A 22608-nucleotide genomic window follows, 5' to 3' on the forward strand; every position below is an offset into this window, starting at 1 on the left:
GCCCGCCCGCCGCGCTCCGCTCCGCCCCGCCGCTCCCGCTGACGGGCCCCGTGTTATCGCTCCCGGGGCGGCGGCGGGTCCTTCCCTCCCCGCGGGGCTGGCGGCGCAAGCGGCAGGCAAGTGTGGGCACCGCGCCTGCCCTGCCTGGGGGAGGGTGGGACCCGCCCCGCCGGAGGGAGCGGAGCCCGGGGGCCGCGGCTGCCCGAGGCGGGGGGGCCGAGGCGGCTCTCGGCCCCGGGGCGGGAGTGCGCGGCCCGGCCGGTCCCGGCGGGGCAGCCCGCGGGCCTTGGGGTCTGCGCCGGCCGGGGCGGGTCCCTGTGCTGGGGCTTCGGCAGGACCGGGCACCTCTCTCGGGGCTGGGAGGGGTGCAGCTGGGGCTCCGCACGCACCGCACGGCACCCGCAGCCCAAATGCTGCGCGCCCGGCAGCGGCGGGCGCTGTGCTGGTCAGAACCTCGTCTGGGAGCTGCGTTTCCCACCTGCCAGGACCGGGTTTGCTTCCCTCGGGATGTCCGAGCTGGGCCAGAGCCGCGGCGGGTAGACCTGTGCGCCCTGACCCGCCCGCTCGGGGGCTGTTTCTTCATGGGGAGCTGGATATTTAGGGTGTGCGGGTCCTGCAGCGGGGTGCGGTGCCAGCATGCAGGAGCCCTGAGGATTTGTGCATGGGTGGAGCATTTAAACTGTTGACCTGTGACAAACCGTTGGGAAGATAGTTGCAATGATCTTTTCCTGGTGTTACAATGATCTTTCCTCTTTCTAGTGAGACTTTTCTAACTCTATTTTTTCTAACTATCTGCAATAGCTGGTTCATAAAGTGTCTCAATGAAGCAGTCAAGCTTGGGAGCTAAAGCGTGTGTTAGATACTCCGGAGAGGAAAAAACTGAGTGTCCCTCCATGAAGTTCATGCTTCGGTTAAATATTTGTTCTAGGCACTGATTGTGTCTCTCAGTTAATGCTATCTAAGGCTCATATCAGCTGTCATCGTTTAAAGGATGATGGATAAGTGTGTGCTGTGTGTTAAAATGGTCTTGTAAAAGTTTAAGAGTTCAGTTCAGTTGGCTAATTAAGAGTTTTCCACTTTGTTTTTGTTCTGTACTTCCCCTGTTCCTCTGTCTCCAGTGTCCAAAGCAGAGGGTTGATGTGCTGTTGGCTGGCTCGGTCGTACATACAGTTTCACATGAAGGATTTTGCCATTTGTTTTAAAAACAGCTGTCTGCAATGACCCTTGAGATTGGTTGTTCCTGCATGCTCTGAAACAGCTCAAAAGCAACACAATTCTGCATTCTCCCCAGTAAGATTGCTGTTGGCGTGTTGATAAGCACACTTCCTTCACAATCTGTTTGGTCGGAAAGGATAATAATCCCTTATTTAGCGTTACAGCAATGCAGTCCTGTGCTCTCGATCCAGACGTGCTGTGCGTTGCTAACCAGCAGAACACTGTGCTTGTTCTGTGCCATTAATAAAACCCAAAGCAAACTCCTGCCTGTGTTCTTGAGCTTCCGGAAACGGGACGTCCCTCTGAAAACCGGCTCGCAAACGGGAAGTTGCAAAACTCACTCTTCACAGCTCATCTCCCTCTGACTTGGAGAAAGAAGGACACGTCTCCATCAGGTAACTTTTATTTCTGGGGCTACAACAACTTCCTCCTCTGCTTGAGCCGTCTGCCCACATCTTTAAATAACTGCCTGCACTGGGCAGAGGATAAACAGCTTTTAAAGTGAAATTAACTTCTTTATAGGGCTGGGGGTTTATTGTGAATGGGGGGTGGGGAGGACATGTCTGCATCTTGGAAACTTCCTGTCAAACAAAATTATTAACATTATTTTTACACTAGACACTTCTGATATTTTTTTCTCTCTGTCCCAAATGAATTGTACTGTAGGGGTTAATAACGGGGCTTCGTGCACCCCAAGTGCTTTACGGAGGTGAGGAACCTTAAGAGAGCACATGAAGGTGCAGAATGAATTGTGAAACTGCATTTAGCATGGGGAGAATTTTTGAAGCTGACCTTTAAAATATTTGAGGTTTCTAGATCAGTTTTCGAACTCCTGCCTTTAAGTACCATAAACAAGTTCTACCCTTTTAAAGTGAAAACGCTGGAATTCTTGCCTGGTGACTCAAGGAGTTAAACAAAGGGGAGCAAGTGTACAACACAGCAAGGTCTTGTCATAAGCTCCTTTTCAGGTTATCACGCTGACTCTTTCAGGTTATCATGCTTGCTCATTCTTTGTTGGCAATGGAACAATAAGGAGTGGAATTAAAATGAGTTTATACCTGTTTTATCACCGAAAAGCTAAAAACTGGTGTTCAGCTTGTGCAAACAATGGATTTAGAAGAAGAAAGGCTCTTGTTCACTCTAGCAGGGGGAGGAGAACGCGTGGTTTAACTTTGGCTGAGTTCTAGATTGCGCAATTGTACTACAGCGCTACAACTGTCGAGATCTGTCAGGCGTTAGGGCTCTGGCTCCCGCCTCTCAGGTGACGGGTGTAGCGTAGCGAGAGTAACTGTGGGTTTCTGACCTTTGCTTCCAGTCGCTACGCTGATATAAAAGCTAAGAGCTCACCATGGATAGAGAACTAAGTATTTTGGGTATACTCAAAGCTCTCAGATTGAGGACGATGTGAACTCTTGTTTTATTGAGCTTTGTTTTCCTATCAAGCTTAGGGCCCGTTGCTCCTCCTGCAAGGACAGACTAACACACGCCCCCTTGCTCAAAGCACCGAAGGGTTTGCACCCCAGAGGCAGCGAGCGGGGCTGCGTCTGTGCGCACCTGCTGCCACATCCCAGTGCTAAAATACAAATGTAAGGTTGTGTTGGGCTGACCCATCACAGTTAATGGAATGGCGCTCAGTGTGCTCACCCAACTGTATCATTTTATAGTGATCTACAATGCCCTTCTTCTTTTTGTGGCACTTGTCTCTTCAGGATTGTAATATTACAGCTGTGAGTCGCCCGTGCTAAAGGATCAGATGCACTTTCCTGCCACAAGAACCAGAAAATGTTCTTATGCTTGGTTAGAATTCATTTCCGCGTATGAAATTTCAGTTTCCTGGCAGAGGGCAGGGTTGACTTTCTTTTATTTTTTTTTTCCCCAAATAGATTTGCAAATGGGTGCAACAGAAGTTTAGTATTATAATTCTTGTCTTGAAGACTCACCCAGGCAGATAAATCAATACCAATTCTACCTTCTGTGATTGTTACTGGTGCCTTCCCTTGTCTTGTAGCTTCCTGCTTGCTGAAAGATGTCAGCGATTGGAGTGTCCTCCTGTTCCTGCCTCCGTCCTGCTGTCCGGCTGCTGACACCAGGGCCGCGGGAGATGCGCTCGCTCGGCTTGCACACGGCAGCCAGCTGTGCCGCCAGGGGGTACTATGAAGTGCTTGTGCTGGGCGGAGGTGCTGGTGGAATCACCATGAGCGCTCGGATGAAGAGGAAAGTGGGGGCAGAAAACGTGGCTGTTGTTGAGCCAAGTAAGGTGAGTCTTCCTTGGAGCTGAAGCATCAAAAGGAACTAACGTTTTGCATACGCAACCATATCGGTCTGATTCTTATCCTGCTCCAGCCCCACGTGTTTTTAATGGTCAACCAGCCACCTGTTTGAAGGCTTTGCATGAAATTTGTTGCTCCATCATAGAGATGCATGCACCTCTCCAGCTTTGGCACGCAAAACCCTTGCTTGTTTACACAGCTTCTTTTGTTAAGAATAATGCAACGTTAAAAGCAACAGTAACTCCAAAGTGTCCGAAAATATTTAACATTCAAACACGTTTTCACATGCACCAAAAAATGTGCCATATTCAAATACAAAGCCTCTTGTTGTCAATAACTGTGATCACTTGGAAATAAACCAGTTCATTGCATGCTGAAGCAACATTGTCAGTCAAGAAACAAGTTTCTGGCATAGCACTATTTGTAGTTACTTTTGCTTTCTCTGAGAGACCGCAAATAATAAGATGTAGACACTAACACCTTGTGAATACATTTAACTTTCCATTTAGCTACAGCTTTATTCAGCATGACTGTAGATAAGGGTAGCAGCAAACAATCATTGGAGCTTCAAGAACAAGTACCAAGGCCTCATATTTGTTCTGAAACTTTTATTTTCAGGGAATACTGTTTAATGTAATTGTTTGAGTGATCTTAGAGTCCCTTCAAACAGTTCTTAAGTGTCCATTTGCACATTGTGTTCAGACCCATTACTACCAGCCCCTGTGGACGCTGGTTGGCGGTGGCGCGAAGCAGCTGGCGGCTTCGGCTCGTCCGACGGGAAGCGTCGTGCCCAGAGGTGTCGAGTGGATCCAGTCTCGAGTTACAGCGTTGGATCCAGATAAGAACTGTGTCTGGCTGGAGAACGATACCAAGGTAATCATGTTTTATTAAAAACAATGTTAGTCTCTCATTGCATGTCACGAGTTGTCTGTCTGCCTCTGCACATCCCCTGGGAATTGCCTGTTGAGCGTCCAGGAGGCCGGGAAATCCCAATTAGTCTGATGAGAAGTACTTGACTGTAAAACCTGTTTCTAATAAAAATTGTTGTAGATAACTGGCTTAGAATGACATCAACCTAAAATACCATTATTGTAAGTCTTCTCCCTGTTTATAGCGAACTGAACACAAAAGATAAAATATTTTGCTCCAAACACTTGTTTTTGTGTATGACAAAGGCTGTGTGTGTATCTCATAACGCAGTTAGTGTTTTAAATACAAATTATTCTTAGAGCTTAGCATTTCCTTTCCTAGTGTTCCCTATATCTCCTTCCCCTATGACTCTGCTGTCAGATAACCTCCATTTTCTTTGAGGTAATGCTTTGGGGTTTGTCTAAAATCCTTCTTTTTTTCCACCCTTATACAACAGGTATCTTACAAATATCTGATAATTGCCCTTGGGATTAGTCTGCATTATGAAAAGGTATTTGTTTTTACAGTAATCACGTTTTTACTAATTTTAACAGCACCACATACCCTTATGATTGACTAAAGTAAATAGCTTTTCAGTACACTTCTTTACTGCAAGATATTGAATGCTAATAGGAATTAAAGAGCCAGAAGACAGCCTAATTACTTTACTCCTTCCACAGATCACTATGTAATAACCTGAATATGATATAGTACCTGATCATATAGTACCTGATAATATATTTAAGTATCTCTTTACAGAGCTGCCAAGGCATAAGTAAAGCAAGAGCTTAGTTAACTAGTGTTAACTTAGTTAACTAGAGTCACACCAGAGAAGTTGTGGTGCTGAGGTCAGTGGAATGGGGAATCGCACTGTGTTCAGGGACCCTCTCAGCCTTTGTATACGTCTCTTTAGTACAACCTGATACAACTACATTCAGTATTCGGTCACAGAAGCCATGTAATGCAGTCAATGGCTATTGCTCTGTAGTGAACACAATTTGTCGTAAGAGATTTATATGATTTTTTTTTTTTTTCAAAAGTGGCCAGTTTAAAGAGAGAGGTGGCTTCTATTATTTGTCTTGGCCAACAGAACCCTTCCTGGCATAGACTGTAATGTCCCAATTGCATTGCAGGCGTAGACTGTAACGTCCCAAACGCATCGCAGGGCATGAAACGTGACTCCATTTTCTCATACAATTTCTGCAAACTTCCTTCCTCACAAACAAATGCTCAGACATAGTTGGGAAATAATGATTGGAGACGCTGAGTTAAAACAAAATAACTCTAGAAATACAGGTCTCTGTCTGCAGCTGGCTACTGAAAAGTTTCATTCACCTTCTAAATTTCATAACACATTTTTTTAACATTATTTTTGCTTATGATGATGTGACAGTGACATTATGTATTCGTACTCTGAATTTAACATGCTAGTCTACAAAAACAGGGGGCTGGGTCTGCACTGAACACTTACGGTGCAGACCAGAATAATGTCATTAATTGTTACATCTACTAAATCATCTGATGGTATATATAAAGAGGTATATATAAATTGATTGCTAGGCTTATTTTCAAAAATGCCAACCAGCAAGTACGTATGGGCTTTCTTTTTGCTAGAGGCTTCTTATATAGCTGTTTCTTAAGTCTGCGTTTAATACCTCATGATGATGACAACGTTTTTGCCATCTGTGCTTTAAACCTTAATTTCATTTTCTTAGATCAAAGGTTTGCCTGAGGGTTTTCACCACCCCAAAATAGGTTCCAATTATTCTGTTCATACGGTAGAGAAAACATGGAAAGCTTTACAAGATTTCAAGGAGGGAAATGCCATCTTCACTTTTCCAAATACCCCGGTGAAGTGCGCAGGGGCTCCTCAGAAGATCATGTATTTATCAGACGCCTACTGGAGGAAAGTGAGTATTGTACTCCCTGTGCCAGCGCTCGTTCTAAAGGCTTCATCTTATCTCTAAAACCAATAAAACACACCTGAAAGGAATGCGGCCCAGGATTATTAAATTAAAGTGACCGAGTTGCTTTTTCTGTTATTAATGTATAATAAATGAAGCTAACTGAATTGTGCATAGATACTTATTATATGTTTAATACTGGAGAAGCTTGTAGAATTCGGAATCCTTAAGGAAAGAACCGCTTACCTGCTTCTGGTGAGCTACAGGTACGGCTGTTCTCAGCTTAATTTGTAACCTCAGGTGGTGCACTAAAACAATGCTGGCTGGAACTAAGTAATTTTGATGCTTTAAGCATTTAAAACCTGTTGCTGCTTGTCTTTCTGCTGGTCTGATAAGCGGCTGTGCCTACTCGGCATCGGGAGCAGTCAGAGCCAGCCTGTTACAGCAAACTTAATGGAAACAAGAGACGATCTCAGGCCCAAGTGTCGGGCTCCGTGGGTGTTTGAGTTTCATGAGCCATCTACCGGGCGAGTATCTGAATAATGCATAGAAGGGAAGGTTTCGGAAAGCCATATGGTATTAAGCTGCTGCAAGCGCTTAACCTGCATGCAGCGGTTCCTCGGTGAATTGTAGACTCCTCTCCTCACCAGCAGTTTGGGGAGGGCGTCTTCACTCAGAAAGGGCAAAGAATAGAATAATAGAATGATCTTGTCTAGCTTCTAACATGCTGTGAAACAGCTGTATCTTTAGAGTTATACTCTCAATACTGTTAATGTTGGTATAATGGCTGGTATAATCCCTGCTCCCTTGCAAACTTTACACATCTGTACTATGTTAAAATGTACAGAAAATGATCTTTTACAGTGTTAAACTGAAGGGTTTGTACTACAGAAAATGTTAAGCCTATAACTACGTTCAAATTTATCTTTGAGATTTGACTTTCATTTTACATTTACATATACTGTTAATACTTTGAATCGCATTAATAGTTCTATTAGCTCTCCAGTAGTACCACGTAGTTCTTTTGTCTCTGCTAGTTTGTCACAGTTTCTTCATAGGAAAGCCTAATTTGATCTCTCTGTGCAGACAGGAAAACGTTCCAAAGCAAACATAATGTTCAACACCTCACTTGGCGTCATTTTTGGTGTTAAGAAGTATGCCGATGCGTTGCTTGAAATAATAAAGGAGAGGAATATCACTGTTAATTATAAGTGCAACCTTGTAGAAGTTCGAGCAGACAAGCAGGAAGCCGTGTTTGAAAACTTGGACAAACCCGGAGTGACCGAAGTTCATCAGGTCAGGAGCTTTCAAACCTCTGCTCCGGTTCTATTTATTTTCTGTGTATACCACAACGCTATGATAATATAGTGTCTGCTTCATTGTATACTACTGCTTCCTCCTGAGAGCACCATCTCTAACTTTAGCCGGAGATTCAAAAGTTTGTAACTATTTAGGGAGAGAAGAAAACCTTTTCCATGGAGTCCTGTGTGCCTCGTTAGTATAGCTTGGGAATGTCTCAGATACATATGGAGGAAGCAAACAGCTGTTATGCCAGTCTAAAGGGAGTTGCCTGAGAAGGTTTATGTTAGTAAAGGATGCACTTCACATTTGAGAGCAAATTTTCTTTATGTATATATGTATATTACTTTTTTAGTCAAGAAGTAAACCCCTTCTACTGCTCTTATTGTCTTATATCGACGCAGGTGTGACTTGCTCTGCTAAACTAGCAGTTGGTTGCCTTTTTTCTTCCTGTCTAGTATGAAATGCTTCATGTCACACCCCCAATGGGGCCACCCGATGTCCTCATCAACAGTCCTGTCTCGGATGCAATTGGCTGGGTGGATGTAGATAAGGAAACCCTACAACATAAAAGGTATCCTAATGTATTTGGTATCGGAGACTGCACCAACCTTCCAACATCGAGAACCGCTGCAGCTGTAGGTAAAGTTGCACGTGTGTGTGTAATGACAAGTGTGGGAGTGACGGTGAGCTTTTTGTTTGGTTTGTTACTCCTGAGGTCTTGACTTCAATTATTTCCATCTTTCAAAAAGACCTAAGTCTCCTGGGCCAAATAATTAGCTACAGACCATGTTGATGCCATTAACTCACAGTTTTCTTCGTTCCAAATGCCTCATGGTTGAACTCATTCTATTTTCTGTGCTCACAGAATGGCATAGAATGAGCGTACGGCTCTTGCGCTCCATCATCTTTCAGGGACAAAACTTTCTGCCCTATCTTAGCAGCTCACGCATATGTGTCAGCCAACTGATAAGTCACCATTGAGCCATCACATGGTCTGTACTTGTAGCCACAGGGTTGAATCTAAACACACTTCAGGCAAATGGTCTCACAACTGAAAAAAAAAACGCTAATAGGGTGGAAAAAACCCAAAGTCTGTACTGGTGTGTGTGAAAAGGCTAAAATGTATGTTATTGATGTAACACAAAGAATGGTGTAATCAACTATTCCAGCAAATGGGTCTAAAATACTTCCCTTACAGCACCTGAAACAAAACTTAAGTGTGTCAGTGTTTGAGAGGCTCAACACGTATAGTGTAACATAGGTTAAAAACACACAGCTCAAGTTCCATTAAGCTTTATCATGCTGGAAACAGGCCAAAGCATTATTCAAAACATTTTCTTTTGTTATCTGGGACTGTAAACTTCCCAAACTGATTCGACACGCAAGTTCAGTTACAGCTGAATTGCCCGACAAAATGCCCAGTTAGCAGCATGTGCTCTCGTAATGGCAATAACTGCTACCTGAAACAAAGCCTTAATACACATGGTTTTGTTTCGTGTGTGTTTTTAATTTGTTTTTTTGTTTTGTTTTCTTATCTTCTTATGAAGCTGCCCAGTCTGGAGTGCTTGATAAAACTATTTCCCTGGTCATGAAGAACCAGTTGCCAACTAAAAAGGTACCTGCAGATTTTATCTTGGGGACAAGGTACCTCGAATGCCTTCTCTATTCTTACACAGAGCCTTGCAAGCAGCTAAATGGTGTGAACCAGGAGGCAGGAAGGGCTTTGCATCAGCACTTGGGGTGTTAAATACTGTGTCGTAATAGTAATTCAGTTCCACAGTTCATATTCTTGATACTGCTATTAAAAATATTATATATTGAATTCCTTGACTTTTGAGTTGAAAGAAGTTGAAAGGCTGATTAGTCTGGGTTCTTCACCAATGCAGGTGACTTATTTAGAATAAAACTGTTGGCTGGTATAATCCCTGCTGCCTTGCAAACTTTACACATCTGTACTATGTTAAAATGTACAGAAAATGATCTTTTAAAGTGTTAAACTGAGGGGTTTGTACTACAGAAAATGTTAAGCCTATAACTACGTTCAAATTTATCTTTGAGATTCGACTTTCATTTTACATATGGCTTCTGAATTAATATTCCTTGGGAGGTACTAACCTGAATATCATCATCCATACTCCTCAAATCCTCTGGGAATTCTTACAGCTATATTCAAGATCCTGTGTTTATATATATATATATATATATATATATATATATATATATATATATATATATATATATATAATCTGTTAAAGCTGGCACTGGCTCTCATCCTGATCTACTGGTCACCTATTTGACTGGTTACAATAACCAGCAATTAATGACGCAAAGCCCCATTGTTCTAGCTTAGTTCTAATTTAAGCAACGTTGTTAAGCAAATCTACAATCTACAGTTGAAATAAAATGCCTTAGTATTATGGCTCTCAAACCATAATTGGCTTAAGTAGCCTTCCAAACTCACTGCTATTAACGCTGTAAATGCAGAAACCTCCTAGCAACTTCTTTTGAAATACGAACATTAAATGCTGAGGTAATACAAGCCATATAGTTAAACTTTACTCAGATTAATGAAAATGGGTTATTCTTCATTGCAGTACGATGGATATACATCCTGCCCACTAGTAACAGCCTACAACAAAGTGATCCTAGCAGAATTTGACTACAGTGCTCAGCCTTTGGAGACCTTTCCTATTGACCAGAGTAAGGAGAGAATAACCATGTACCATATGAAAGCTGACATGATGCCTTTTCTCTACTGGAATGCCCTACTTAAGTAAGTATTTCAGTTCTGAGCAGGCAGAGCTGCTGTGATTGTTCAGAAAAAAAGCCAGGAAGATACCTGTTCTGGCTCAGTTCCTTGCTAGGACAGAAGCAAATTAAGTGCATCCTTTGTTATGACTGAAACCTCAATTTTCTGAGCATTCTGGGTGCCTAGCTACTAACCAGTTGTTCAAGCAGGATAGGGTTGAACTGCATAGAAGGGAAAACCTCAATGAACTAAAGATGATTTTCCAGAACAAACCCCCAACAGTCATCTCTTAGCAAGTATGGTATCTTCTGGGACTAAACCAAAATCACTCCTCACAAACCCTGCTTTGATGAAGCAACTTTGTTGTTTTCTAGGGGGTACTGGGGAGGACCAGCACCCATCAGGAAGCTAATGCATCTGGGCTTCAAGTAACTGCTTGTGCTGTCTTGGTGAAGCCCTGCTGAAGGAAACTGACTGGTCGCACGTGGATGAACACCTTCTCTCTTGGACAACCCCCTCCTAGGCTTGTTTGGTTTGTGGTTTGTTTTTCATTAAATAAAGCTTTGATCCCAAATTCACTTTCCCCCCTACTAATAATTAAGCCTGAAGATGTGCTTTCCCTGCTCTATGTAAATCAAAGCCTTAAGCTATTTCTGTTCATACACAGGAGTTTGAACCTAAATGTGAACTTGCTTAGAGCTACAGAACACTATCAAAATCTTCTAATCAATTTTAAAGCTGTTGGATATGTAATTTGTTATCATTACTCTGAACTGAACTGTCTGCATCTGAGATCAATGTGTGCGCTGGATTTAACAGAATATTTCAATGCTAGTAAAACTGCTTGAAAACCTCCTATTGTTCTCTGATTTTTGGAGAGTGAAATCAATCCTAATTTCTTCATCAAGAAGCATCCTTGCTGCCTAATTAGGTGGATTATGGAAATTCATACAGGTTACCAAAAGTGAAGAACTCAATGCAGTACATGTGTATAGGTTGTATATACACACACTCCCCATGACAGTTCTGCCACTTCACATCTGTTCTGCTATGATGTTTTACTCTCACAGGTAAAGAACATAGTGAAAAGAATTCCCGCTAGACTGGAAAAAGACCAAGATCATCTGAGGCTGCATACCAGGCTGACACAGAAATTAAGATGACAGACAAGGGGGAAGTGCTTTTTAATTATGACCACATGTAACTCAGTTTCAAGGGCAGATTGAACAAAGTCGAATTTAAGAATTGAGTCTTCACAGAAGCTGGAACTTTAGTGGCAGTCAGGTAGACAGCGCAGAGCAAACAGGAGTCATCTTCATTCGCAAGAATCATCAGCAGCAGCTTATTTCTAAACAGAAAGATATACACAAACATATTTCAAGTTATAGTTTCATGCTTTTTCAACATAGCCTTTAAAATTGTTGCCTTTGAGATGCAACTCTAAGCATAAACATGTACCTGCATGTTAAGTAATTCTTCAATCTTATTCTGGATCTGTCCATACACATCATTAAACAGTTCCTCCTTTGATTTTGTTCCATTCAAGTGCACTTAAAGGGAGTAAAATAAGAGAGCTATAATTGAATGTTTCTGTAAGCCTGCCAGAGCCTAATTTAAAGAGCGTGCACTTGACTGGTATCTGAGAAATATATACTCCATCCACCTGCTTCAAGTCCTCTCATGCACTTAAACCAGCGTGTACATCCCGGGTTTGAAAAACACTCTCATAAAGCAATCTTACAGAAGTGCTTGTGTCATGCAAGACTTACCTACATCAACTCCCAGATCTTCCATTATCTTCCTGTGCTTTACATACATAGGCCAAACATGGCCATCAAACAATCCAGGTGGATCAGGTACAGTGTAATTCCTCGAACTATAAATTAAGACATTGTTATTTAAGAGCAGTCTAATTACAGTTCAGGGAAATGGCAAATAATTCATTTAGTTTCTCTACACACTAGCCTGAGCCTGTTGCCTCCAATGTAGTTTGTAAACTTATCAAAAGACAATATTTAGCATAAGCTGAAAGCATAAAGAAAGCCCCCAAAAGATGGAATTTGATGTGCAGGTCCAAAGTGTTCAAGATGTAAAAAAGATTCTTAAGAAAACTAATCATAACATTGATGAATACCCTTCTCTTGATACTTTAGCAGAACTTTGGGTAAAATAGCTGTCAGCTTATTCCTCTGAAAACAGCCTTCAAGTCTAACACATTTTATTTGCATTCAGAACAGTGTATGTGTAGAACAATACAGCCAAATATAAAAACCCAGGGTAGTTCAGGACCTGGGAACCATATGACTGCAAGACCAGAAGGGAAGAAAGACCCTTGAAATATCTGTGCCAAAACTGAGCTTTAGTTTCACATACACAGCAGCTTGGTATAGAAGCTTCTGGGTTTGGTGAAGGAAGCTACAGTGTTCTAACACAGCAGCTACATTAGTGTTTATCCTTTCTTACCTAAATCTTCAGAGAAACAGAGTCTTGAATAGAGTGAGGTGTTACTGGGCTAGCAAGGCAACTTACAAAGATAAACTTACCTTCTCCTCCTTTTACACTCTTCATATGGAATGGAAAGAAAGAACCGATGGTGGAATACGTCAATCAGTGGCCTGAAAGGATAAGTTTGGTTACAGCCAGGCTGTTTGATTAATAGCAAGAAATCGACAGGTTGAACTACATCCATTTCTGTAGCTAGAGCTATCTTCAAACTCGCAACACCTAAGCTCAGCAGTGGTCAATACCAGCTGCTAACTCTTGGTTTAGAACAGGTTTTTTGATTGCCTTGGAGGTTTGCCTGTCATGTAAAAATCAAAACATATGAAGGCACATCTGGTTACCTGTAGGTGTAAAGTAAGAAGCCTTCAACGATAAGAATGTGGATTGTTTTATCTCTTCCCTCCTTATCTTGTAAGATCTGGGCATCCAGTGTGTTGTTGATCCCATGAGAACGTTCAAACTTGACTGGGTTTTTTATCCAAGCGTTGATGGTACTCATCATAGCTTCCATATCTAATGCACTTATCACTGACACAAAACAGACAACTATTATCAAGCAGTCATTAAGCACCATCTAGTAACAGAGCCAGTACAAAAACAGTGCACATAAAGGGTCAAAATACTCCGAGTTTTTAAGTTACACTTCGATAATACAGTTGTAAGGCCTTACCATCATACTGTTTAAACCCATCTTCAACTTCTATTTCATCTTGGGGCTGAAACAGTGATACGGAAAAAAGCTGGTCAGGATAGCTACTAGCCCGTTCGAAAGCAAGAGTCGGGATCCGAACCCTGAGGCTACAAAGGGGAATCTTAACCCTCCACCAAGTTTCTTTGCATGCAGATAAAACGCAGTCGCAACGAGAAGAAGATAAAGCAGCCTGCTCCTCTATCTTCCCACCAACACAAGCACAGCGTGCAGCGCTCCGAGCAAACGGAAAGTCATGGGGACGCGTTTCAGCGCAGGCTTATCCGCCCGCCGCCCGGGCTGCGCGCCGCAGGAGCCGCCGCAGCGGGCACGGGGAGCCCGGGGGAGCCGGGCAGGGCGGGCCGGGCGCCAGGAGAGGGCGGCAGCACGCGGGGTCACCGCTCGCCGTGCCCCGGCCTCACCTTGAAGAAGTCGTCCTGGTGCACCACGCTGCAGTTGGGCAGCGCCCGCCGGAGCCGCCGGGTCAGGGTGGTTTTCCCGCCGTTCGTGACCCTGCGGCGAGAGCGCGCGCCCGTCGGGAGGCGGCACGCGGCCACGTGCGCGCGCGCCACTGCGGCAGCGGCACGAGGAAGGGCGGGGGGAGGGGAAGGGAAGGGAAAGCGTCCCCGGGCCGGGCCCCGCGCCCCCGCGGGCACCCCCTCCCCCCGGCCCGCCACGCCGCCCTCACCCGCCGATGCCGATGATGATGTTCATGGCGCGTCCTGGCAGCCGCCCGGCCCGACTCCTGCAGCCTGTTCCTGAGGGGCGGGGTGGGGACCCGGTGTCTTCGGTACCGGCCGCCTACGTGCCTGAGCCGGGACCCGGGGAAGGAGAGGGGGAAGAAAGGGGCCGGAGAAAGAGGAGAAGGTAGAAGGGGGTGAAACCCAACGTCAACTGCTGGTCAACGCCATGGTCGGAGGAGGAGGGAGCCGCAGCAGGGCTGGTCCGCGCCGCACCGGAGCGCTCCGCAAAGGGAGGCCGGGCCCCGCTGCAGGGGCCTTCCCTCACGCTCCTGCGCGGCCATTGGGCGGCTGCCACGGCCGCCCAGCCAATGGAGAGTGCGCAATGCGGAGGACTCGCGACTATTGGGTAGGAGGCATTCACTCACGCCCGATGCGCTTACAGCGCGGCCGCTCGGCGGCGCTTTATTGGCCGCTGCGCCGGCGGAGGGCGGCTGCGCCAATGGCAGAGTGATCGCGGCGCCGAGGGGGCGGGCCTAGCGGTGGCAGCGCGGTGCGGGTGTGCGGCGGTGCACCCGCGCGCTCCTCCGGCCCGCCAGGGCGGCCGCTGCCGGGTCCCGGTGCCGCCCGCTCCTTCCCGGCGGTGCCGCGGGGCGAGCCCCGAGGAGAGTGGGGCAGGTGGCGGTGCCGCTGCCGTCTGCTCCGTTACAGCGGCTCCGGTAGCGGTAACCGCGTGGGGCGGGTGCAGCGCCTGATGGCGGGCGGCTCCCTCCGGGCTGCGCTCCTCGGTACGCTGAGGCGGTTGCTGGCCTTCCCGAGCCGTTAGCGCGCCCGCCCGGACGGGCTCGGGGGCTCCTGGCGCCCCCGCTACAGACACCCGGTTGTCGGTACCGAGGGGCCGCGCTCGCACCCGGCGCCTCACCCCGCTGGCGGGGCCGGGCCGGGCGGGAATCGGTGCCGCTCTGGCGTGACCCGGGCCGGGGGGAGTCCCGCAGCCGGTGCCTGGGACAAGAACGTGCGGCAGCAGGTGCGGGAGCATTTTGTGCGCTCAAGGTCAAAAAGGCCATGAAATCAGGGAGATCTGGTGGGCACGTAGAAATCTGACAGGGAAACAGCGTGGAGGGTTTGTCCCCTGTGCCCCCAGTTCCCTGCTCCTCTAGTGTCCTTGCGGGTTCTGGGTGTCCCTGAGCTGTGCGCTGGCCGCGCTTGGATCCTGCGAACTGCAGAGAACCGCAGGGCTGGAACGGCTGTGCCTGGGGACTGCACCTCTTTCTGTTAACACTTACAGTCGGGGGCTTTTTAAAATAAAATCTGAGCTTAGTAACATTGAATTCCATAATTTGCAAGCTAGTTACTTGTTTCAAGGTGTTTACAATACCAGTGTTTGGTGTGTTGTCAACCATTCGGCTTCTTGTCTTCGTGATTTTTTTTTTTTTACTAATTTTGGCAAGACTCCAGTCAAATCTCAGTTGATTTCTATTGCCATTATTTTTAGCTTCCAAACAGAACACATAATGTGGTCTCTTGACTTTTTTTTGAGGGAGAATGGGCAGTTAGTTAAAAATGCATTTTAAAGATTTTGTTACTGAGCCTGTTTCTACTTTGAAATAGAGGATCTGTCTTGGTGGTTTTTTTTTTTCCTTTTAATAAGTTTATGTACTTACATTTTAAAAGGAGAGGCTTCAAATCTCAGAGGTTGCACCTAAGTTCATTAGATTAACAATACCAACACACTTCAATTAATGAAGATCTCAGGTAAAACCCTATTCTCAGCTTTCTATGGAGCTTCAGGATGGTAGGAAGCCAATATATAATCATGCTACATAATGGTGTTATTATGTAGTTTGAGGACTACATCTCAAAATGAATTTGCTATCTCTACATATACTAGTAAAATCAGGATGCTGTTTGGCTCCAAGGTTCCTCCAAAGTCTTGATGATTCATTGGCTTTTTACTCCTCGCCTTTCACCAACTGAGATGCATTCTTCAAGTTTTGTGTTCAAAACTACTTTTTGATCTGGAAATACAATTTCCACTGCTTTTGACCATATCTTGCTGTTCAAATATGTTAACGAACAGCTCTTTCGGTCTTTTCACATGATGTAAATATTAAACGAGCAAGGTAAGAATAATGAGCAAATTAGAAGCAGGGCGGTTTTGAGAAAGGCAATTAGGCTGAAATGTGCTTCTCTCCTCAATTCAGTGCTGACGGTGCTGGAGTGAAATAGGCAACGACTGGACTGGGAAGGTACCACAGTTTACCAGCTCAGCTGGGGCAGGGTGGTGGTAGCCTGCATTTGATGTGTGAACATCTGCACTAACTGTACACTCGTTGTCTTTCACTAGTAGCTGGGAGCCAAGGATTTGTCATGATCAGACCTTGACTGTAAAGGCCAATTGTGAAGAACAGATATCTTTGGTATATGTTATTTATTAAGATTACTGTGCATCTCTCATGTCTATGGAAACAGAGAATTCTTGTTTTGATTCAGGCCAACATTTTATACTCCACACAGAATTGATATTTTGTAAGTAAAATGCAAGAATATTTTGAATACTTTTTAATACACAGCAATGGTATGACAAATTGAATGTTATGCTCAGTGCAGCAATCTAAACATTCAGCGCTTGGGGGGTTTAAGGCTACAGACTCCAGGATGGCTGTGCATCCTGCCCGTTGCAGTCAACAGCTGTGTCTGTGCGTGCTAGCCATTGCCCTGGCCCTTTGTCTCTCTTTTCTCGATGATACTGCTGCTATGGTGAAAAATAGACAGAAAGAACAACAGGATATTGTCCAGTTCTGGTCTGTGTGCCAACAGTGACAAAATGTTGTTTTCTCCTCAGCTTGGGGTTCTTGTTGGCTTTTATTAGTCCTGGGCAAGCCTGAACACATTAAGATGTGTTTAAAATTCTTCCAGTTAGTGTGGAAACGGTGAGTCTCTGAGAGGAAGGTGATGTCCCATGCCCCGGCACAGACGTTCCTGTCCTGGAGGATGATCCTGTGAGTGACGCAGAGGAAAAAGAAGAGTTCTGTTGTGAAAGACAACAGGAAGACGTCCAGCGCTGCTGCGTGCCAGGAGGACACCTGCAGAGCTGCCGCAGGGTGGAAGGGAGCCACAGGCTGCATGGGGAGCGCTGCGAAAACTGCACGGCTGCACAAATCTGATGCCAGACCAGGAGGCTATTTTTGGTTTCCGTTCTGCTTTTCTGACACCTGTAGGTAAGCGAGACGTGCACAACAGGCTTCTGCAGCACCTTACGGAGTGAAGGAACCATCGCAGGGTATGGGATCACAGCGAAGTATTCTTGCTTAGCAATCGGAATTAACGATATGAAATATGAACTGTATACGCGCTGGAGTTGCCAAGACAGAAGCTGGCTGTGTACCAGGGCTTGAATGAGGACAAGCCATCCTGTCAGCTCCCTTAGAGCAGCAGGCAACACCCAGGTACGCACCGAGGTAGATGAGCCAACGCTGGGGGGTACGGCAGGAGAGTAAGCGTTCAACAATTATTTTGGGATGGGGATATTTCTCTATTTTGATGCTCATCTCAGTGAGTCTGCTTTCAAAATGGGTTATTAGTGTACAGTGATATGCATTATGATTTTTAAGAAAATCTTAGCTTTGAGACAGTTGTCTTAACATGAAATAAACCCAAAAAATCCACAAGTAATGAAATGTAGGCAAAAGCTTCGGCTTCTGTGTATTCTCATAGTTGTGCAAGCCACTGTACTTTCTTTGCTGCACCCAAACAAGGCATCAGCAGGGATAAAGACCGTTGTGAGAGGATGAAGCGAGGTGAAAAATTAGGATTGAGCCAGATAATGAGTTGTATTAAAACCACCCAGGATAAAATGGAATAATATATGACACATTCTGCAATAATGTATCACATAGGCCACCTAAAGCCGAAGCTATCATAACAAACTCTTTGAAAGATAAATGGCAGAAATTTAAAAAAAAATCTCCTTGAAGTGTGAGGAGTGATGAAGTGTAAGAAAACCACACAGGTGAAAGAAATAGATGTGTTAATTACATAATTGTGGGACTACTTAAGAAGTGCCTGTGAAGGGGGAAGCTTATGGTGTTTGGTTGTGAAGACTTCAGTGAGGCTTCAGGACGGCTGAACTGGTGAAGCTCATATGAAGTTGATATGAAAGGCTACTCTATATCCCTGGGTTTGATTTGCAGGAGGATGTTTTAAAAACCAGACAGTAACCATGAAAACGTTGTGTTTTATTGTAGCTTCAGGGTTGTTAATGTCAGTGAGTGTCGTGGTTGTCTCCAGTTCAGGAGTGCTGTGCTAATACATATCCTGGGAAGCTCTAGGCTCTATCTGGTGAATGGTTTCTGTTGCTGATATATGAAGCTCTTTTTTTTTTCCCCTTTTAAGGCCTTTTTGGAGAATACTCTTTACTTTGAGCTTTTATATGTCTAAGAAGAGTAACTGTATCAGATGCAAGAAGGAAACTTTTGCACCTGTTTGTAGATGTTAAGCACTCAATCTGTTGTGCTTCAAATCTGTTTTCCTTTGAAATACTAAATAGTTTAAAAGCATTGGTTAGTTTGGCTAACAACAAGATCAGACTGTTAAACAAGACCTGACTTAATTCTAACGTTGCTTTTATTACAGTTCTGTAAAAAACCCAGAAGTTATACTGCCATTTGGGAGTAAATGTGCAGAGTTCTTAACCCTGATTTCTGACATGAGCATACTGATTTTAAGTTGATGCTACTCTTCTGTACAGGTATGTTTAAGAATTTACAGTCTTGTTTTAGTCTTCTGAAATGTCTATTGCTCAATAACTGTTGCAAGACTTTAATATACTTTAGTATAAGCATATAATAATCTCTTTGCAGGTATACTCAGCCAGTGTTTTCTGTGATCTTTACCAGTGAATCTGCACAAGCAATTGCTTCCTAAACTCACTTCAGGAACTGCACCTCGGTCCTCACTCCGCTTTAACTCCCGGAGAAGTAATTGCACTTAACAAGACCTTCTTACCTGCTGAAAATATAATGACTGAATTTCTGGTTTGTTTCAACTGGTGCAATGGTGAACAGCCCCAGCCGGTAGGTAGATACCCAACTACCATCCTTTATCAGATTTGGAATTTTCTTTCAGTTATGTGGAAAACACTTTCATTGTCATATTGTTTCAATTAGTTTGGGCTAACTAATGCACAAGCTAAAACCAGACCTGTTAAACTATGTTTAAACTATGTGTGTTTTGCCGGAAGCTTTGGCCATATGACTGTTTGCAGTTCTCAGGCCCTGACTTTCTAACCTTCAAGTTTTTGCAAAAATTCAGTTTGTAGTGATAAAAGTGACTTTGACTGTTTCTTACTGCAAACAGCCTGAAACTTCAGCCTGGTTGCAACGAGGTGTCATTAGGGGTCAGTACTGACTGTTTTTTTAACTCAGCTGCTTGTTTCTGATGGAAAGCTGCTCGTGTTTTGTGATGGAGACCTGAGATATCTCCTTTCTTATAGAAGAGGCGTCAGAGACTGGACCGGAATATGATAGGAGAACCAATGAACTTTGTACACACTGCGCATGTCGGGGCAAGAGAGATGAATGGGGACTATTCATCAGTAAGTGTGCACCTCTGGGATAAGCAGGAATCTCCTCTCAGTAACTTATAGTGCAGGTAGCTAATAAAATACTAGATAATTGTAAGACACAGAAAAATCTGACTCTTTTTTTTAATCAATAGAATAGCATCCAAACTCTACTGTCCTTTGGTTTGTAAGCGTAAGATACTGTGGAAGATACAGTCAGCAAGAAGTACTCATTTCCCTAGTATCTTCACATATGATGGGAACCTTTTGAATAAGGCCTCTGTGGATGCACTTGATTCTAGGTCCAGATAACACATTACCCTGAAGTCAAAGCTGGGCCAGGGTGAGGGGTATAAGAATAAGTGGATTTTGGATAGCAAGACCTGTCTCATCTCGACATACATTAATGCAGAATTGTTAAATGCTGTTATTTCTCTCTACTCTCAGGGACCCAGCACTGTAAACAGAAGGCTCATCTGCCTCATCAAATAGGTGCTTTCAGTGATTGCTCTGACAACCAGGCTTTGTAAGATGCGTGTTCTAATAAACTTGTTTTCTAGGCTGTATCAATTCAGGACCACATGAAGTCTAAAGGTGGCTACACAAACGGCACTTCTGCAACTGCTGAGATGTAGGAAACTGAGAGAAGGCTGAAACCTGCAGTGTTTTATGAGGACTCCCTGGACTGCGCTTTCATATTCTCTAAAACCTCTTTATCATGGAGTAGAGAGAGTTCTTGAATCATAAATAGGTCAGTGCAAGCTTTGGTGTTCTTTGCACAATAGCTTCTGAGGGAGTTATTGAAGATTATCCTTAGAATGGTCTGTCATGGTAGTGTTGTAGTAGCAACTGTAATTTGTCACTGTGGATGACTTTCTAGCTGTGTCCCCAAAACCTCCCAAAAACATCTTGTGGGATGGGATTGGAAGTCAGCATGAATTGTCTGGGGTTTCGGCCTCCATCCTTCTCTCCCCTCAAGAAATGCAGAGGTTGATTTAACTGGAAGATGTCATACATTTGTACTTCTTACATGGGCTAAATGGAATTGCTGAGTAGGATCTTGTAGCCTGTAATGCCACTGTGGAGCTAATTTCTTGATGGCTTACAACATAATGCGTAAATCTACTGAGCTGTACTTGGGTATTTTTTAATGTCTTTTGGTGGTGAATGAACTCTAATGTAATATAGTTATTCGAGTCTGCAAAACCCAGTGAAACGTTAACTTTGCTGTGATAATGCTTTTGGAGCTAAAAATGGAAGTTTTGCAAACATACTCTTGAATGAGGCTTAGAAAAATAGACATTTCTCTCAATTACCTGGTTCCTTCCATACAGTGTTGCGACCGACAGATATTACTACAACAGAGCTAATAATGTGTGCCAGTTATCTTCGAGTGGTGCTACAATTTGCTCATAATTGTGTGTTAATTTTGCATGACTGCTGTTGAATTTTAAACTGAAGATCACTCTCTGTTAGCTGTCTGTAACAGTAACTACACAGGACTTCAGGATGTCTCTCACTTGTCTTTCTGGCTCCTTAATTTCAAGACTCTTCTTTTTTAGATGAGCTGATGGCTTTTTGCATATACTTTTAAATGATATGGTTTAAATGAAAACTGTAGTTAAAGTGATACAGCCATGTGAAGGACAAAAATTTAGGGTATTGTGAAATCTTGCAGGAAAACATTAAATGCAAACTTTGTCTTGCAGAGTTCTAGCACTTCATAAATAGATTGTTAGCCATAGCCAAACTACGGTTTGTCACTTGGTTCTTATTCATCTTTCTGTTCAGTGATATGACAAAACTGCAGGTGTAGAGCCAGGTTTTTCTTCTGCTCAATCACTGACAGCTGTTCCTGAGCTCAAAATTCTGAATGGCTACCAATGAGAAACTTAGGAAATCTGCTTGCAGTCATGGAATTAAGTAAATACAAGTGTTTCAATTACCAGTAAATCAGCACCAGTTATGCTGGAAGTCAGTGGAGCTCTTTCCTTCTTGCTTTAGACACAAGATCAGTTATGAACTTTTTTCCATTAAAAAGCAAAACCAGATTTATTATTGAATTAGAATACATGCCATATTTTAACATATTTTAAAATTAGCACAAGTTAGGCACACACTTAGCTTTTTAAGGTCTTTAATATTCCTATCTTCTAACTTCAGATTTTTTTCAAACAGTGTAGTTAAGATACAAAAAAGATAAATCCTGTGTACTGTTGAGGAAGCATAAAGTGGCCAAGTTGTTTTAAAGAATATCAGCTATTACATCGAGTTCATGCATTCATTGATCCACACTTGCCCTGAAATAATAGTGTTAGGGCAAGTGTGATGAAGAAAATGGGTTGAATTTTGTTAGCGCTGTAAGAAAACGAATTGAGCAGGAGTTTGTATTTCCTGAAGACTCAGTATGTTTAAGATCAGTGGTGTATGCATAACTAGAAATAAACAAGTTGGTGATCACGTCAGTTTTTCTCTCTAAACATAAACCAACAGAGATATTTTGTTATTAAACTATTATTTATAGGAAAATCATAATTTTCTTTATGTAAACCAAGCAGCATTATCTGATGTAAAATTGATCTATTTTCATCAGCCTATGTATTATCTAGGACAATGTTAAAGTTAACTAAATTGTCACGTTATTAAAAGGCAATGTTCTGCTATTCCATTAAATGTGCCATTACTTTTAAAATATAAACAAACATAAAAACATGTCTTAGGACTTGGGTATTTTTTTGCCATATATTTAGAAACCTTATCTAGCTGTAATCTTTAATGTAACTCAGTATAAACCTCTCTCGGTTATAATAAATCTGTTGAACTAGG

At 43.6% G+C, this 22608-nt stretch overlaps 3 protein-coding genes across 5 annotated transcripts; 2 read left to right on the top strand and 1 right to left on the bottom strand.

The window, feature by feature from the left end:
• Positions 1-11204, top strand: SQOR (sulfide quinone oxidoreductase). Its single transcript, XM_082061206.1, has 11 exons — positions 1-116; positions 1119-1610; positions 3224-3472; positions 4188-4358; positions 4852-4905; positions 6110-6304; positions 7385-7594; positions 8056-8239; positions 9148-9215; positions 10195-10373; positions 10724-11204. The coding sequence occupies exons 3-11, from the start codon at positions 3242-3244 to the stop codon at positions 10779-10781; spliced, it is 1350 nt and encodes a 449-aa protein (XP_081917332.1). The 5' UTR covers positions 1-116; positions 1119-1610; positions 3224-3241; the 3' UTR covers positions 10782-11204.
• Positions 11205-11503: 299 nt separating this feature from the next.
• LOC309443886 (nicotinamide riboside kinase 2-like) lies at positions 11504-14524 on the bottom strand. The gene is made up of 8 exons (XM_082061207.1): positions 14228-14524; positions 13962-14052; positions 13522-13567; positions 13193-13379; positions 12893-12964; positions 12119-12225; positions 11808-11899; positions 11504-11697 (listed from the first exon to the last, which is right to left on the bottom strand). The coding sequence occupies exons 1-8, from the start codon at positions 14251-14253 to the stop codon at positions 11692-11694; spliced, it is 627 nt and encodes a 208-aa protein (XP_081917333.1). The 5' UTR covers positions 14254-14524; the 3' UTR covers positions 11504-11691.
• Positions 14525-14771: 247 nt separating this feature from the next.
• Positions 14772-22608, top strand: LOC309443601 (CDC42 small effector protein 2-B-like). Of its 3 annotated transcripts, none has more exons than XM_082060699.1 (6): positions 14772-15246; positions 17139-17668; positions 18855-18969; positions 19082-19294; positions 19714-19815; positions 20343-22608. In XM_082060699.1, the coding sequence occupies exons 4-6, from the start codon at positions 19241-19243 to the stop codon at positions 20415-20417; spliced, it is 231 nt and encodes a 76-aa protein (XP_081916825.1). In that variant the 5' UTR covers positions 14772-15246; positions 17139-17668; positions 18855-18969; positions 19082-19240; the 3' UTR covers positions 20418-22608. The 3 variants fall into 3 exon arrangements, with proteins under 3 accessions (XP_081916825.1, XP_081916826.1, XP_081916827.1); XM_082060700.1 differs by having other exon boundaries at positions 17143-17668; XM_082060701.1 differs by having other exon boundaries at positions 17441-17668.

This window comes from Streptopelia decaocto (assembly GCF_964273445.1).
Source record: "Streptopelia decaocto genome assembly, chromosome: 9".
In the NCBI taxonomy this organism is placed as follows: domain Eukaryota; kingdom Metazoa; phylum Chordata; class Aves; order Columbiformes; family Columbidae; genus Streptopelia; species Streptopelia decaocto.